We start from the raw sequence: 15,919 nt of genomic DNA on the forward strand, positions 1-15,919 counted from the left end.
ATGGACCTCAGAAAAAAAGATATTGGGGACCTACAGACACTGGATCCTACCCAGTTCGGCTTTGTTAAGGGCAGATCCTGCCTCTTAAACCTGGTCGATTTCTTTGAAACAGTCACCAAGGCCATTGACGAGGGGAAGGTGGTCCACACAGCCAACCTGGACCTCGCAAAAGCCTTTGATACAATACCCCAATCGGGCATGATAGATAAGCTCACCAGCTTAAATATAAATCCCTATGTCACTAGATGGGTTGCAAACTGGTTCAAGGACAGAACCCACATGGTTAGAATTGCTGGAGCCATGTCAGACTCCAAACCAGTTACAAGTGGCATCCCACAAGGCTCAGTCCTGGGACCTCTCCTGTTCGGTATATATTTCTCGGAGGTACAGGCCAACACGGAAGGACTGTGGCTGACCAAGTTCGCAGATGACTGCAAACTGGGCGTTACAATCGTCTCTCCAGCCGACACAAGCATCCTCCAAAAGGGCCTCATAGAAACAGACAACTGGTGCCAGAGCCATGGCCTCAAGCTAAATACCAAAAAGTGTATAGTCATCCCCTTTGGCAAAAACAAAGTGCCCACAAATTACCACATAGGTGGTAATCCATTAAGTACAGAAGAAGTAATTAGGGACCTGGGGACCCAAGTTGATAGCAATCTCTCATTTGACAACCACGTGGCCAAAGTGGTTAGAAAAACATTTTATATAGCCCACCTAATCATGAAGGGATTCACATCTAGATCAGGGGAGGTCATAGTGCTTCTTTACTCATCCCTCATCAGGCCCATAATTGAGTACAATGCCCCTTTTGGGATGTACCTTACCAGACACCTGCAGCAACTGGAAAGACCCCAAAAGTACCTCACCAAGAGGATCAAAGGGCTCAAACAGATGCCATATGCTGCCCGGTTAAAGAAACTCCAGCTCTACTCAGTGGCATACCGCCTGCTCAGAGGCGATCTGTGCCCGACGTATAAAGCCATGTCCAACCCGGAATTAACGGACATGCTGCACCTCAGAAAATCCAAATCCCATCGAGCTACGCGCTTGAGAGACTTGAACCTCAGCACTGAAATAAATAGGACATGCTGGAGGGACAGATTCATAACCCAGAGGCTCCCTTCACTCTGGAATAAAATCCCAGTCCAGGTTAGGCAGAGTCCCTCCATTGACTCTCTTCAAGAGGAATCTTGATGAGTGGATGGGAGATCGTAGGTTTACCCTGGGTATCACTTCTGTGTCACTGTTAGACAGAGGCACAGTATACTAACCTTGAAAAAGGGCATAACAAAATTAATTTAAAATGGGTGGCGAAAGCCAAACACACTCTAGCTAGGCTTATAAATGCCCTAGGGCAGATAGCCTAGTATGAACCTATGAACCTATGCAACCTCCAAAACTTCTTCTATACTCGGTTCCCTGAAATTCTTATGTAACCTTTTAAGTTTCTGCTCCTCTGCATACAAAACCTTATATTTACTCAACTCTCTTTTTAAACCAAAACATACAACTTATTCCACTTTTTTAACATTCTCCTTTTTGTTCATAGCACTGTTTTATCTATCAACAATATACATGTATGTAGCTTACGTATTTTAACTACCAAAATTCTCTGTTGCTATTTTTATTGAAATGCATCTGTACTGCAGCTTCTGAATGAAGAAGACCCCACAGAAGCTGTACTTCCCCAGAAACAGCCTATGATGAGAGAAGAGGAGGAGCCAACCCTAGAAGAAGTAAGAACAGCACTAAGGAAGATGAAGTCAGGGAAAGCAGCAGGCTCAGATGAGGTCACAGCAAATATGATAAAGATGCTGGGTGAGATAGGGGAGAAATGGCTCCTGAGGGTACTAATAGCAGTGTGGAGAGAAAGGCATATTCCAGATGACTGGAGAATAAGCATACTCGTGCCAGTGTACAAGAACAAAGGGGACCTCCACAACTGTGGGCAGTACAGAGGCATCAAACTCCTATCACATTGCATGAAACTTCTGGAGAGGTGATTGATAAATGGATACGTAGATTAGTAGAATGTAAGATGGGAGATGAGCAGTTTAGATTCAGATCAGGATGCAGCACAATTGACCCAAAGCTTGCATTGAGACAGATACTTGAGAAGAAGCAAGAGATGAGGAGAGAGTCCAACTGGGCATTTCTAGATTTGGAGAAAGCATATGACAAGGTCCCAAGAAAGCTGATCTGGGCAGTACTGCGGTGGTTTGAAGTCCCAGAAACATTGGTAGAATTAGTGCAGGCTATGTACAAGGACCCAATGACTCAAGTACGAACAGTGTTCGGCCTCACAGAGGGGTTCCCAGTGGGAGTGGGTGTACATCAGGGTTCAACTCTGAGCCAACTGCTGTTCATACTGGTGATGGACTACATTAGCAAACAGGTTGGAGGGGACAGATCAACAAAGCTGCTGTATGCAGATGATGTGGCAGTACAGGCAGACTCTGAGCTAGAACTTCAGCAAAGGATAGGAAAATGTAATGCAAATCTGAAGGCACATGGGATGAAACTAAGCAAGATAAGACGGTGATAAAGGCAGCAAAATGGGGAAATCAGAAGAAGCTAAGAACAGACATAGAAGGGAAGACAGTGGAACAGGTAAACAGTTTCAAGTATCTGGGAGGAGAAGTTGAGGAGAAGGGTAGTCTGAATGAAGAGATCAAAGCTAGAATCAGAGGTGCTGCAGCCAATTGGCATAGAGTATCAGGGGTAGTCTATGACAGAAGAATGCCAAAGAAGCTGAAAAGTAAGGTGTACAAGACAGTGGTGTGACCAGTACTACTGTATGGTACAGAAACCTGGGCAGTAAAGGCATAACAGTTGAAGATGCTAGAGGTGATGGAAAAGATGTGTCTGAGAAAGGTGATAGGATGCACACTGTGGGACAGACGAAGAAATGAGGACATAAGAGCAGAAGCCAAAGTAGCTTCAATTGCAGAAAAAATCAAAGAGAACAGATTATGGTGGTTTGGGCACATGTGTAGAAAAGCAGAAGACAATCAGGTGAGGAAGATTTGGGACAGACAACAAAGAGGTGGATGGATTGTGTGAAAGAAGATCTGCGATAGTCAGGCATGAGTGTTGAAGAAGGCAAGAATGTGGCATTTAATCAAGAGAGTTGGCGACAGTTAACACGATACCCCTACGCCACGTAGAAAAAAAATGGGATAAAGGGGGCAGATGATGTATCGGCACTGCTATTTTTATTGCACTGTACATCTTTGAAACTTTTCTCCCCGGGCCTCCGCTGAAAAAGGGCAATAGCTCAGCTCGACACTCCCGGTCAACAAATGTAAAATGAATAATCTGTATTATAAGTGCACTGCCTCCGTACACTAACACTGGTACAATAATGCTTGCAAATTACTTAAATATGTTATTCTAAAAGGTGGATGGACCTCGCCTATACTACTGGCAACACATTCAGTTTCTCTCTCTCTCTCATGCTCCCTTTCTCTTTCCTTGCATCATGAAATTAATGACAACATTATAATGCATTAAACATTTCTGATAAGAAATCCAATTAAAATCTGCAGATAATTCTTACCTTCTTGTTAGTTTGGATGTCAATTTGCTGAAGAGGTTTGATGTAGCACGAGTCCGGCTCTGAGGTAAGGGTGTGGCATCATGGGACAGAGTTGGAGATGTGGGTGGCCCATTCTGTATGGTGGTGCGCCTATCCCTGACTTGCCCTCCATGGAAAGTGCTGCGAATGTTTGTACCCCGAGAAAGACGGGTGCGGTCTGATGATGTTGCAGCGATGCTGTGACTGGAAGGAGAGGCTGGAGGCACCCTGTTTGTAACAGAACTTTAAGAAAAAAACAGAGCTAACATTAAACAATGATCTAGCATGACTGCTCAGTCATTTATTCAGCAAAACAGGGCAGATTTACTGCTTTCTCCAAGTTTCTGGTTATGCCTACTTATTTAATGCACTGTCACATTTTGCCAATCTAGCTGCAGGTATGTAAAACAAGCAGGACCATTAGGATGCCTGTCCATAAATCACAAGTCAGAAATATAACTGGTGTTGTTGCTATTATCCAAACCTAAAATGTTGACATACAATGACAGTGATAATGAAATATGATCATCAAATAATGCTCTGGACAAAGACACTTTACATACTTCAGCCATAAAGAATAGCCCTTAAGGAACTATATAGTCAGTTACCTGTCTCAGCTAAATACAATATTAAAACCTGTTATTATTTCTGGTACTGTACTCCAACAGTCCACCACACTCGGTGAAAAAAGTCTTCCTTGGATCCGGACTGAAATGTTACTAATCGGTCATCACACTGTCTCTATCTCTCTCTCTTTTTCCTTAGAATTAAACGTATTTCCACATCCCTTTTCCCATTACAGTTCTGAATGCCAATATCATTTTGGCTGTTTTTTTTTTTTATCTTGAAGAGCATAAAAATTGAAGGACTTAACTTTTATTCCCATAATCCTAAAGTCTTTATAATTTTAGTTGCCATCCTTTTACCAAATCCATCCAGTCTGGTGTCCTTTAACAAATGTAGCCTTCAGAAGTGCATAGAACACTCAAAAGTTCAGTCCTGCCAAAGCTCTAATAAGGCCACTATACACAATGCAGCATATAATTTTAGGTTTTGTAAAACGTTATTGTGCATTGCCCATGTGTTCCCCCCAAGTCCATCCTTCTTAAAACTATTTTAGACAAATAACAATACCTCTCTGGATTTCTTGTACTAGAATTTTTAATTTTTCACCAAATAGCCAGTATTGCCACTTGAATCACTTCAGAAGACTGCCCAGATCCTTCCGCTAGCTTACTTTTGTGGAACCATTTTCTTTCACTTCTACACTTACAGCAGTATCATCTGCAATTTGCAAATTAACAACACTTAGTCATCTTCTTCTTTCAGCTTTTCCCAGTTAGGGCTTGCCACAGTGGATCACCTGTCCGCTCATAATTGGCAGTGGAGTTTTACAGTGCCGAGTTGCCAGCCCAGCGCCCAACCTTCCACAGAAGGCACACACATGCACACATACACACCTAGGGCCAACTTAGGTGTCCAATCCACCTACAGCATGTCTTTGGGATGTCGGAGGAAACAGGAGCACCCGGAGGAAACCCACGCGACCACAGGGATGACATGCAGACTCCGCACAGAAGGCACCCCAGCCGAGGATCGAACCTGAGAACCTCTTGCTGTGAGGTGGCAACGCTAACCGCTGCACCACCGTTGCCATAACAGTCATTTACAAAAATCCTAAATATCGCCAATACTGAAAATAACCAAATCATCTCCAATATAACTCTATTATTTTCTGCCAAGCCATTTTTTATTTTCACCATGCATAGAACATAATTCCTTTAGCTTAACCATCAAGCATAAACGAGACAATGAACTGAATTTCTTACTGAAGTCTAAATGAATAATGTTTACATACTTCCTTGATCTATTTTCTTTAGAAATGCAAGCCAAGTCCAGTAACATTAGACCACTCTGGAGATCAAATTCTGCCTCAGTTGGAAATGCTACCAGCCAATCAAGCAAGTACATGCTTTAAGAAGACCCGTGTAATATCTGTTTTACTTGGTGTATGTCATTCATTCTTTTCCCTTGTGTACAGTCAAGTTAGACTGCAAAATATGAAACCTAATGAAAGCTTCATTAAACATTGGTAAAGTGATTAACATCCAAGAATTTCTAAGCCTAAAACCAATATTTTCCTTTGGGGTGACTTAAGAGACTTGTTCAGTTCCTTATTTGCTGCAGCACAGTGCTACCTTCTGTAGCCTTGTTGGGGACATTTCAGTCAGCCACTGAAATGTGCAGGACCTGCTAAAGCAGAAAACTTCCTCTGAGCAGGAGAGCAATATTTCATTTTTCTGCCCAACTTGGAATAATATGCCTATTCTGTAATAGCATAAGTCTTTCTCCAGGACCATGCTCCTGTCTTAGATCAAATTATAGGTCATGGAAAGTATTATTCTTACTGTCTCCATTACCAGCTTGGTGGCTATGGGCATCCTGAGGCAATGTACAAATTGCCTCATGTTTACTGACAACCAGTTAGTTCTCAAACAAACTGATATGGTATGTGAGAGATGTATTTACACACCATCACTGGAGGCAAAGCTCTCACATAAAAGTGCTTCTAATGTCAATAAGGTTGTCACTAGTACAAGCGCTGCACCCATCACGCACAATTCAAAGCAGACATATAGCCCCCATATACTGAGGCACTTACATGTAACCTTCCTAAACCACATAGAACTCCTAGACAAAGTAGATATAAGAAACACCCTCAGCAGCCCCAAACGCACTCTTTCAAAACAACAACCACATCAACACAGAGCTACATCTCATGGAGCCTCTACCTCTAAGCCCATAAGGCAAGTCACCACACAATCCAACATTCTAGTCATTGGAGACCATTGTGAGACACACTGATGTCCCTCTCATCAGGCTGAGTAAAGAGAAAGTTACAGTCAGTTGCTTATCAGGGGCTAGGACCTGCCACATTACGGATGCACTCAGGTCACTGGATCACAATTACCAATATGACTTAGTCATAGTCCATGTGGGAGTAAATGACCTGAGAATTACCTCCCTAGACTATATGGGGAGAGACATCAAAGAGCTCTCGGAATGTGTCTCAGGCTGGTACGAGCCTAGCACTGAGCAGCGTTTTACATTCTTCAAGGATAATGCCACAATACGAACAAAAGATGACTGTCTTTAATAATTGGATTAGTTTCTGGTGTCATTCTAAGGGTGTGCAATATTTGTCAGCATGGAAGGAGATGGTCAACAGACCAGGTTGCTTTGCCAGGGATGGTCTGCATCTCTCCTCTCTAGACTTTCAATTATTAGCTAAAATATCATCTTCCCCATAGTGTCTTATTTAGGCAATGCCAAACTGAAACTGCTTTCGACATAGCAAATCAAAACCAAGAAAATCTAAAGGTATTACTGCTCAATGCTAGGAGGCTAAACAAAAAAAAATCCACTACCTGGAAGCTCTCTTTACCCTACAGAATGCTGATGTCTGTGCGGTCCCTGAAACGTGGTTTAAAGCTGTAGACAGCACACCAACAGTGCAGGGTTATAATGCCTTCCACACTTTAGACCAACTACTTCACAGGCAGGGGACTAAAGGTGGAGGTGTCTCTACTGACATCAAAAATAAATATACGTCAAGGCTGGTCAAACAGGACAATGCACCTAAGCTGCTCCATGTTCAAATCACCATAGGTGAAATCCAATACCACTTCCTTGCAAGTTACAGGTCCCCCCCTCTATGACTCAGGAAACCCATACCATGTATTTAAACTTATTAGAAACACTAACCATCCAACCCAATACCATATTCATGGATGACTTTAATTAACCCACTATTAACTGGGAATCCTATACGACCATCAAGCATACATGCACAGAGATTCCTGGGTTTTTTAAACCCAAACTCTGTAGACCAGATAGTCCTCACTAATATGGGAGAGTGCTGCACACCCCCTTCTGTAATGCCTTACCTGGTAAAGTCAGACCACAAAATGGTCTCCTTTGAAGTAAAAATAAAACCCTGACCTACAACTAAACCAGGACTATTCAGGAACTATTCCAAGGTTAACCTCCTGCTATTAAGTGAGAACGTGGCACAATTTCAAGCCCTTATAAACCCTAAAAAGAACACTTTGGCCTATGCAGAACTGTTAACATGCATATACAGGGTTTCTGTGAACAGCTGCATAGAGGCAGCTGTACCCACCAGGAAAAAGTACAGAACTAACTCACAAAACAAGCCACCCTAGTGGAATCACAAAATCAGTCAGATGCATAACAGGAGGAAGAAAATCATGGCAAAAATTAGGACGTGCAGCACCCAGCAGGATAAAAGCACTCTCATTAAAATAAACAACTCAGAGGACAAATAAAGTCTACCAAAGCCAAATTTGAGGTAAGTTTGGCCTCCCAGGCCAAGGACAACCGTAAAGTATTCTTTAGCTATGTCCGCAACCTCAAAGGCAATACACAATTGTGTGCAGAGCTCATTGTAAATGGAGCCACCAAAACTGAGCTAGAAGATATAGCAAACCTCCTGGCTGATGAACTCAGCTTCAATTTTACTCCTCCCCCCCCCCCCAACCTTCCCTCAGGAAATATCACAAAATATAACTCCCCCTACTATCACTAGGGAACAGGTCCTTAATGCTCTTTCTTAAGACCAAGAACACTGCATTAACAGGCCCAGACAATATCCCAGGATGCCTTCTAAATAGCATGAAACATGACCTAACAGGGCATCTGGAATTACTATTTAACTGTAGCATCGAAACAGACTTCAGGCCTCATGAATAGAGAAAGGCAACAGTCATCCCACTGCACAAAGGTGGGCCATCTACAGACCCCAGAAATTACAGACCCATAAGTCTCACTAGTCTTGTATGTAAAGCCATGGAAAGAATTATCATGAAGATGATCAAAAGAGATACAGTAAATCTCCAGACACTAGACCCAACCCAGTCTGGATTCGCCAAGGGCAGATCATGCCTACTCAACCTAGCAGACTTCTATGAGAAGGTCACCAAAGCAATGGATGAGGGCAAAATCATTCACACTGCCTACCTTGACCTGGCCATGGCATTTGACACAATACCCCACTTGAGCATTGTTGACAAACTCAAGAGGTTAGGTACAAACCCGTATGTCACCCAGCGGATAACCAACTGGCTCAAAGACAGGACCCAGGAAGTTAGAATTGGGTAATTGACATCTAGAATGAGGCCAGTCACAAGTGGAGTCTCTCAGGCATCAGTATTTGCACTGCTCCTTTTTGGTATTTATTTCTCAGAAGTTAAGACCAGTGTCAGTGGTCTCCGGCTGACTAAATTTGCAGATGATTGCAAATTAGGAGCTATCACTGAATCTCACACTGACAAAAATGTTCTCCAGGAAGGGCTGACACAGACAAACAACTGGTGTCAGAGTCATGGACTAAAACTAAATGCCAAGAAATGCATATAGTATCCTTGAGAAGTCATCAATACCTGGTAACTATCATACTGACAACACACCCCTTAGAGACATTGACAGTAATCTAGCCTTTGATCAGCTTGTGTCTACAGTGGTGAGGAAATTTCACTGTATTTGGCATTTATAAACCATATCATTGAGTACAATGTCCCCTTTTGGTATGTACCTAACCAGGCATATCCAACAACTAGAGCATCCACAGAGGCTCCTCACTAAAAGAATACAGGGAGTAAGTAATATGTCCTATGCAGACCACCTCAAGGCCCTATCCCTGTATTCTGTCTCCTACAGGATTTTGAGGGGAGATCTATGCCTGTCATAAAGGGCACTGTCAGACCCCATTCTGATGGACCTCTTGTATAGCCACAAAACAAACAGTACCAGAATTATCCATTCTAAAGGCTTAAACCTTGCCTGTGATACAAATAGGACCTGCTGGAGAGACAGGTATGTATCCCAAAGACTACCCTGTCAATGGAACAGGCTCCCCATCCATGTGAAGCAGAGTTGCTCCCTAGTCTAATTCAAGTGCAACTTGGACAATTGGATGGGAAACTGGAAATTCATCCCTGGTTTGGCACCTATGTCTCTGATGCAAACAGGTAACCTGTAAATGGTTTATCTCCCAGGCCCATGCTTACTCTTATCAAGGGTATCAGAACTTGTCAGAGATTTGGGATGCATGGTTAGGCTTGAAAAGGCCCTTGTGGTTGTTAGTCTAGTAAACACATATGAACCTATCATCAAAGAAAACACAGCTCTGACCCTCTGCTAAAGTGGTCTTATAGAGGAGTTTAGCCAAGCAGTGTAATACATGCATCTCAAAAAGGAGTAGCTCATCTCCTTAAAACCAGTGGAGGAGATACATGACTGTGTCAATCAATCAAAGCAAGGTGAAAAAACAGTCTTTTATTTTTTTATCAATTTCTTTAAGTCTCTTCCAGATTGAGAGTTAAGAAATATCGGTCTCTGCACATCAATCTTTATTTCTCTTTAAAATATTCTTTCTGGACCTATATTATCCCAAGATGTTCCAAGTCAGGCTAGTAGTTCCTTCCTACTCATGGTATGCCTGGAGAGACAACAGTCACAGGCACTGGTCATCATTATGCATTAGAGGTCATGGTATGTTATGGAGAGATAACAGGCACTGGTCATCATTATACATTAGAGGTCATGGTATGTTATGGAGAGATAACAGGCACTGGTCATCATTATGCATTAGAGGTCATGGTATGTTATGGAGAGATAACAGGCACTGGTCATCATTATACATTAGAGGTCATGGTATGTTATGGAGAGATAACAGGCACTGGTCATCAGTGCATTAGCATTCATGGCATCTTATGGAGAGAGAACATTCACAGGCACTGGTCATCATTATGCATTAGAGCTCATGGTATGTTATGGAGGGATAAGAGACACATACACTGGTTATTATGCATTAGAGCACATGGCATGTCATGGAGAGATAACAGACACTGGTCATCACTATGCATTAGCGCTCATGGCATGTTATGGAGAGATAACAGTCACAGGCACTGATCACCATTGCGCATTAGTGCTCATGGTATGTTATGGAAAGAACAGTCACAGGCACTGGTCACCATTATGCATTAGCGTTAATGGTATGTCATGGAAAGATAACAGTCACAGGCTCTGGTCATCATTATGCATTAGAGCTCATGGCATGTTATGGAGAGACAAAGTACAGTTGTGTACCTACCATAAATGTAGATGTTCGAATGTATTCACTGTTGCAGTCATTACACTTGGGTTATCCTGCTGGCAGGCTACCCGCAGTCGGCCTGAATTCCAAAGTCCTGGTCCGGCATCGGTTGCTGTCACCTCTTCCCTGACGTCGGTGTGCCAGGGGTATACAAGATGCAGCCGACGCCATTTTCTTCAGTTTTTCTTGCCCCAGATGTCAGGTGCCCCCATAAGTGTAGGCTAAAAACATTGCTTACAAAAAGCATGCACAAAATAAACATTACCTTCATCTACAAGCAAATACACCACATAGGTTGTACAGAATAGAGAAGTAGAGATCAGCCCCAGCCAAGAAAGGGGGATGGTGGGTGGGTAACCTGGACTGCAACAGTGAATACACTCGAACATCTACATTTATGGTAGGTACACAACTGTACTATGTTCATCGTGTTTCACTGTTGCAGTAATTACACTTGGGTTGAATCCCAAAGCAGAGGTTGGGCGGCTGGTTCTAGATAGGATTAGGAGTGGCTATGAGGCCAAGCAGAACTGCAGTGGCAAAGCCTGCTCTGGATTTAGAGTAAAGTGGTAAGTGGTAGTGCTTGGTAAAGGTGTGCACTGAAGTTGCAGCCTCCAAAATTTCCTTGGTTGGTACGCCTCTGAGAAAGGCTGTTGATGTGGCTGCTGCCCTGGTAGAATGTGGCCTAATATTCTTAGGTACTGATTTGCCATGCTGTGCATAGCAGAAGCGAATGCAGTGTCCTATCCATTTTGAAATAGTCTGCTTTGAAATAGCCTTTCCTTGTGATCCTGTAGCATATGCCACAAAAAGTTGCTCAGTCTTTCTGATCACTTTAGTTTTGTCCAGGTAGAAACATAGCTGTCTGTGTATGCCCAAAAGAGTGCAGAAGTCTCTTCCCCTTTATTCTGGGGATTTGGATAAATAGTTGGCAAATGAATGGTTTGGTTAAGAGCCACACTGGAAACTACCTTTGGCATAAATGTTGGGTTTGTCCTTAAAGAAACCCTGTCCGGATGGAAAATGATAAAAGGTTCCATTGCCATTAATGCCTGTAACTCTGAGACTCTTCTTGCTGAAGTTATTGCTAGGAACAGAGCAGTTTTCCATGATAAGAATTTTATCTCAGCTGTATTGGCTGGCTCAAAAGGAGGCAGTGTGAGCTTTTCCAAGACGAAGTTGAGGTCCCATGTAGGTATCGGTGCTCTCCTTGGGGATCTTATGTTTTTGGCCCCTCTGAAGAACTGTCTTAGCAGTGGATGTGAAAAAATAGGCGGTTCCATATTGTAATGAGCTGAAATGGCAGAGGCATGGATCTTAATTGATGAGAAGGATAGGCCTTTGTCCAACATCTCAGTTAGGTATTGTAAAATCTGAGGAATATTTGGAACAAGCGGTTCAAGTCCTTGTGCCTGGTTCCAAGCACAGAATCTCTTCCATTTTTCTGCATAAGATTTTCTGGTGCTGGTCCTCCTGGCCTCCAAAATGACATCGATAACTGCTTTAGAGAGAGAGGTGTATTCTGAGTGGTTATATTATTCACCATGCAGCCAGATTTAAGGTTCTGAGTTGGCTGTGTAGGATCTGATTGTTTTGTTGGGTCAGAAGATGAGGAATTTGAGGTAAAGTCCAGGCTGGACCTTGAGACAAGTTCTTTAGGATTGGGGTACCAGTGCTGGCGTGGCCAGTCTGGGGCAATCAGAATCATTTTTGGCTTCTCTTGTCTGACCTTTAGGAGTACCTTGGGGAGGAGAGGCATAAACTGTCAGGGCTTTCCAGCTGAATGATAGAGCATCCACCTTCCATGCTTGAGTGTGATACGTCCTTGTGCAGAATCTCTGTAGTTGGCAGTTGTGAGGGGAGGCAAATAGATCTATGTCTGGGCATCCCCATTTCCTTGTTATCATGCTGAAGACTTGTGGATCTAGTTTCCACTCGTGAGGGTCCATGAGGTTTCTGCTTAGTTTGTCTGCCAGAGTATTTTTCTTTCCTGGCAGGAATTGTGCCTGTAGATGCACTTGATAGGCCAATGCTGTGTTCCACAAAGTCATTGCTTGCCTGCAGAGGGGGTAGGAATCTGTGCCCCTTGCTTGTTTATGTACCACATGACTGTAGTATTGTCCGTCTTTAGTAAAAGTTGTCCTGGATGAAGTAGATCTTTGAAGGCTGTCAGGGCATTCTGTACAGCTAGCATCTCTTTTTGATTGATATGAAGATGCATTTGGTTTGCAGGCCATGTGCCCTGAATATATTTTCTAGCCATGTGTGCCCCCAGGCATAATCCGATGCATCTGTTGTTAGTGTCTGCCTGGCTGTGGGTAAAGTGAAAGGCTGTCCCTTGTTGTGGTGACAGGCCAGTGCCCATCGAAACTCTTGTTGCAGGCAGGGAATGAGAGTGATTATTGTCTCCAGCCTGTGGCAATGTTGAGTCCAAACACTTTTTAGATACCATTGTAGCTTCCTCATATGCAGTCTTGCAAATGGAATTAGCAGAATGCAGGATGCCATGAAGCCCAAAGCCTGCATAATTTTTCTTGCAGATAGCTGGGTCTTTGTTGCCATCATTTGGAAGTAATGAGTCAGTTGCCTTTGCTTGTCTGGCATGAGAGAAGCCATCTGGGCAGTTGCATTTAAGCTTGCACCCAGGAATATTATCTCTTGAGAGGGCACTAGTTTTGATTTATTTTCGTTTACTGTGTACCCTAGGCAAATTAGTAATCTTTTTACAAACGCCAGATGCTTTAGTAGAATGTCCTTGTGCTCTGCTTGAATAAGGCAGTCATCTAAGTAGGGATATATTTGAATTCCTTTTTGTCTGCAAAATGCAATTACTGGTGCCAGGCATTTTGTGAAGACCCTGGGCGCAGTAGTTAAGCCAAAGGGCAGTGCAGAGAATTGGTAATGCATTGAGCCAGCTATGAATCTGAGGTATCTTCTGCAAGATTGTCTGATTGGGATATGCAGGTATGCCTCTTTGAGGTCCAAAGTAACGAGCCAAGCCTTCTTGCCCAGCATGGGTAGAAGTTGCTGCAGTGTCAACATTTTGAATTTTGGAACATCCAGGAAGGTATTTAGAGTAGACAGGTCCAGTATTGGTCTCCAGGCTTTGTTCTTTCTGGGCACCAAGAAAAGTCTTGAGTAAAAACCTTGCCCCTGCTCTTGCTGTGGTACTTTTTGAATTGCCCTCATGTCCATGAGAGTAGACATTTGCTTTTGTGCCTCTGCCCATTGATTGTGTGGCAGGTTTGGCATACCTTTTGCCCTTGGGAGGGTATGGAAGTGGAACCTGTAGCCCTGAGAAATAATATTTAGCACCCATTTGTCCTGGGTGATCATGTGCCAATTTTGTGAGAAAAGTGCCAGTTTTCCCTCTAAGGGTACTGCCAAAAGGTAAGTGCTTGGCATTGGTAGTGGGAAGTCATTGAGACTGTTTCCTATATGGTTGTGATTTGTCTTCTCCGCCCTTTGGGGGCTGAAGCACGCCATTGCTTAAGTCTGTATGAGCCTTGGGGCTGAGATCTGCCTCTTGGGCGTCTGTATCTGCCTCTTTGTGGCCTGCCTGACACTGGAAAGGACCAACTTTTAGAAGGCCAGTTCCTGCTAAATCTGGGTGGCTGAACCTGTAAGAAATCCTTTACTGTCCGAATTGATTTTGCTTTATCCTCCATTTTCTTTAACACTTCTTCTGCCTTAACACCAAACAATGCAACATGCTGTAATGGAGCATCCAATAATTTTGCTTTAACATGATCAGGTAAACTCTGTTCTTTTAACCAAGCATGCCTTCGAATGACAGAACATGTAACTGCGGCTCTGCAAGAAGCCTCTAATGAATCAAAACCACATTGCAAAGTATGCTTTCCCACTTGTTCAGCTGCATGCAATAAATCCTGCATTTCCTTGTTTTCAGGACATTCAGAGCTTGTCAGCATTTTCTGTTTTAGCGGAGACATTAGGTATTGTTGATATTTAAGCATGTAAAATTGGCAGTTTAAAGCCCTTACAGCTAAAGTAGCAGACGTATAAACTTTTTTCCCCCATCTGTCCAGTGCTCTAGAATCTCTATCAGAGGGAACAGGGTTTTTTGCAGTGGAAGCCTTGACCCCTTTGGGACCCTGAGAAATTGTTTCTGGCTCAGCAGCAGGGTTTTTATAAAGAACTTTATGCAAATCTGGAACCCTGTAGTACCTATCTGGCTTAACAGGTGCTGGGGGTAAAGAATCAGGAGACAAACTGGATTCAGAAAATACATCATCAACAATGTCTAGCACAGGAGGGTAGCAAGAGGTCTGTGCTGAGGCAATAAAAGAAAGTCTCTGAGCCTTTTCTTGGATTCTGAATAATCCTGGCTCTCCCAATGGAAATGCTCCCTCCTGGTATGCAGGGTTTCCCCAAAAGAGTAATCCTCAGGAGGAGAGGCTGAAGGGATAGATTATTCAGCATCAGAGTCCTCATAGGGAGGAAGAGAATATCCCTGTTCTGAAGAGGAATCAGAAGAAATAGAAACCTGGTCAGAGGAGTCATATTCAGTGTCTTGCCTAGGCCTTTTATCAGGAGGGGGATGGGAACCCCTGATCAAAGTAATTAAGTCCTCGGCCATTTTAAGCATCTGTTTCTTAGGCATGGATGACTGTCCAGGAGAATGCTGTACTTGTTTCTTTGTCTTTAAAGGTGTTTTAGACTTTGCCTTGGCTGTTGAAGTGGTCTTGATAGTAAGCTGTGTAGGTCTGAAAACACCCTCAGAAGCAGATGCCTGCTCAGTGGCTCCGGACCCATCTGAGGGAATAGTTTCCGTAGGCCAAATACGTTGAGTTTCCAGAGGCCTAGTTGTCTCCATGTGGGAGTCGGAGGCAGCCTGTGGCTCTGAGGTAGCGGGTGTCAGGGGCTGCGAAAGCTCCTCACTGAGAACCGGCGACTGGCCTAAAAGAGGCTTCGTCGTCGGTTTTGGACCTCGGATGCCTGTCCTTTTCTTTGTCTTTGCGTTTTTTATGAATTCCGGTCGTCGGTTGTTCTGATGGCATTATATAGTTAAACCTTCAGCCAAAATAATGTAAAGCAAAATTGAACCGACGCTTAATAGTGCGTTGGTTGAATCTAGCACAAAACTGACAACTAGCAACGTCGTGGTCAGGGCCTAGGCAAGGAATACAGTAAGAATGAAA

At 43.3% G+C, this 15,919-nt stretch overlaps 1 protein-coding gene across 1 annotated transcript in view; it reads right to left on the bottom strand.

The window, feature by feature from the left end:
• MARK4 (microtubule affinity regulating kinase 4) overlaps window positions 1-15,919 on the bottom strand; it is a 3,074,992-nt gene that overhangs the window by 1,002,534 nt on the left and 2,056,539 nt on the right. The window contains exon 15 of the mRNA XM_044080464.1: window positions 3,563-3,823. Coding sequence (XP_043936399.1) covers window positions 3,563-3,823 — 261 coding nt within the window. The remainder of the gene's footprint in view (window positions 1-3,562; window positions 3,824-15,919) is intronic.

This window comes from Protopterus annectens, chromosome 1.part0 (assembly GCF_019279795.1).
Source record: "Protopterus annectens isolate FY-2018-M chromosome 1.part0, PAN1.0, whole genome shotgun sequence".
Classification (NCBI taxonomy): Eukaryota; Metazoa; Chordata; order Ceratodontiformes; family Protopteridae; genus Protopterus; species Protopterus annectens.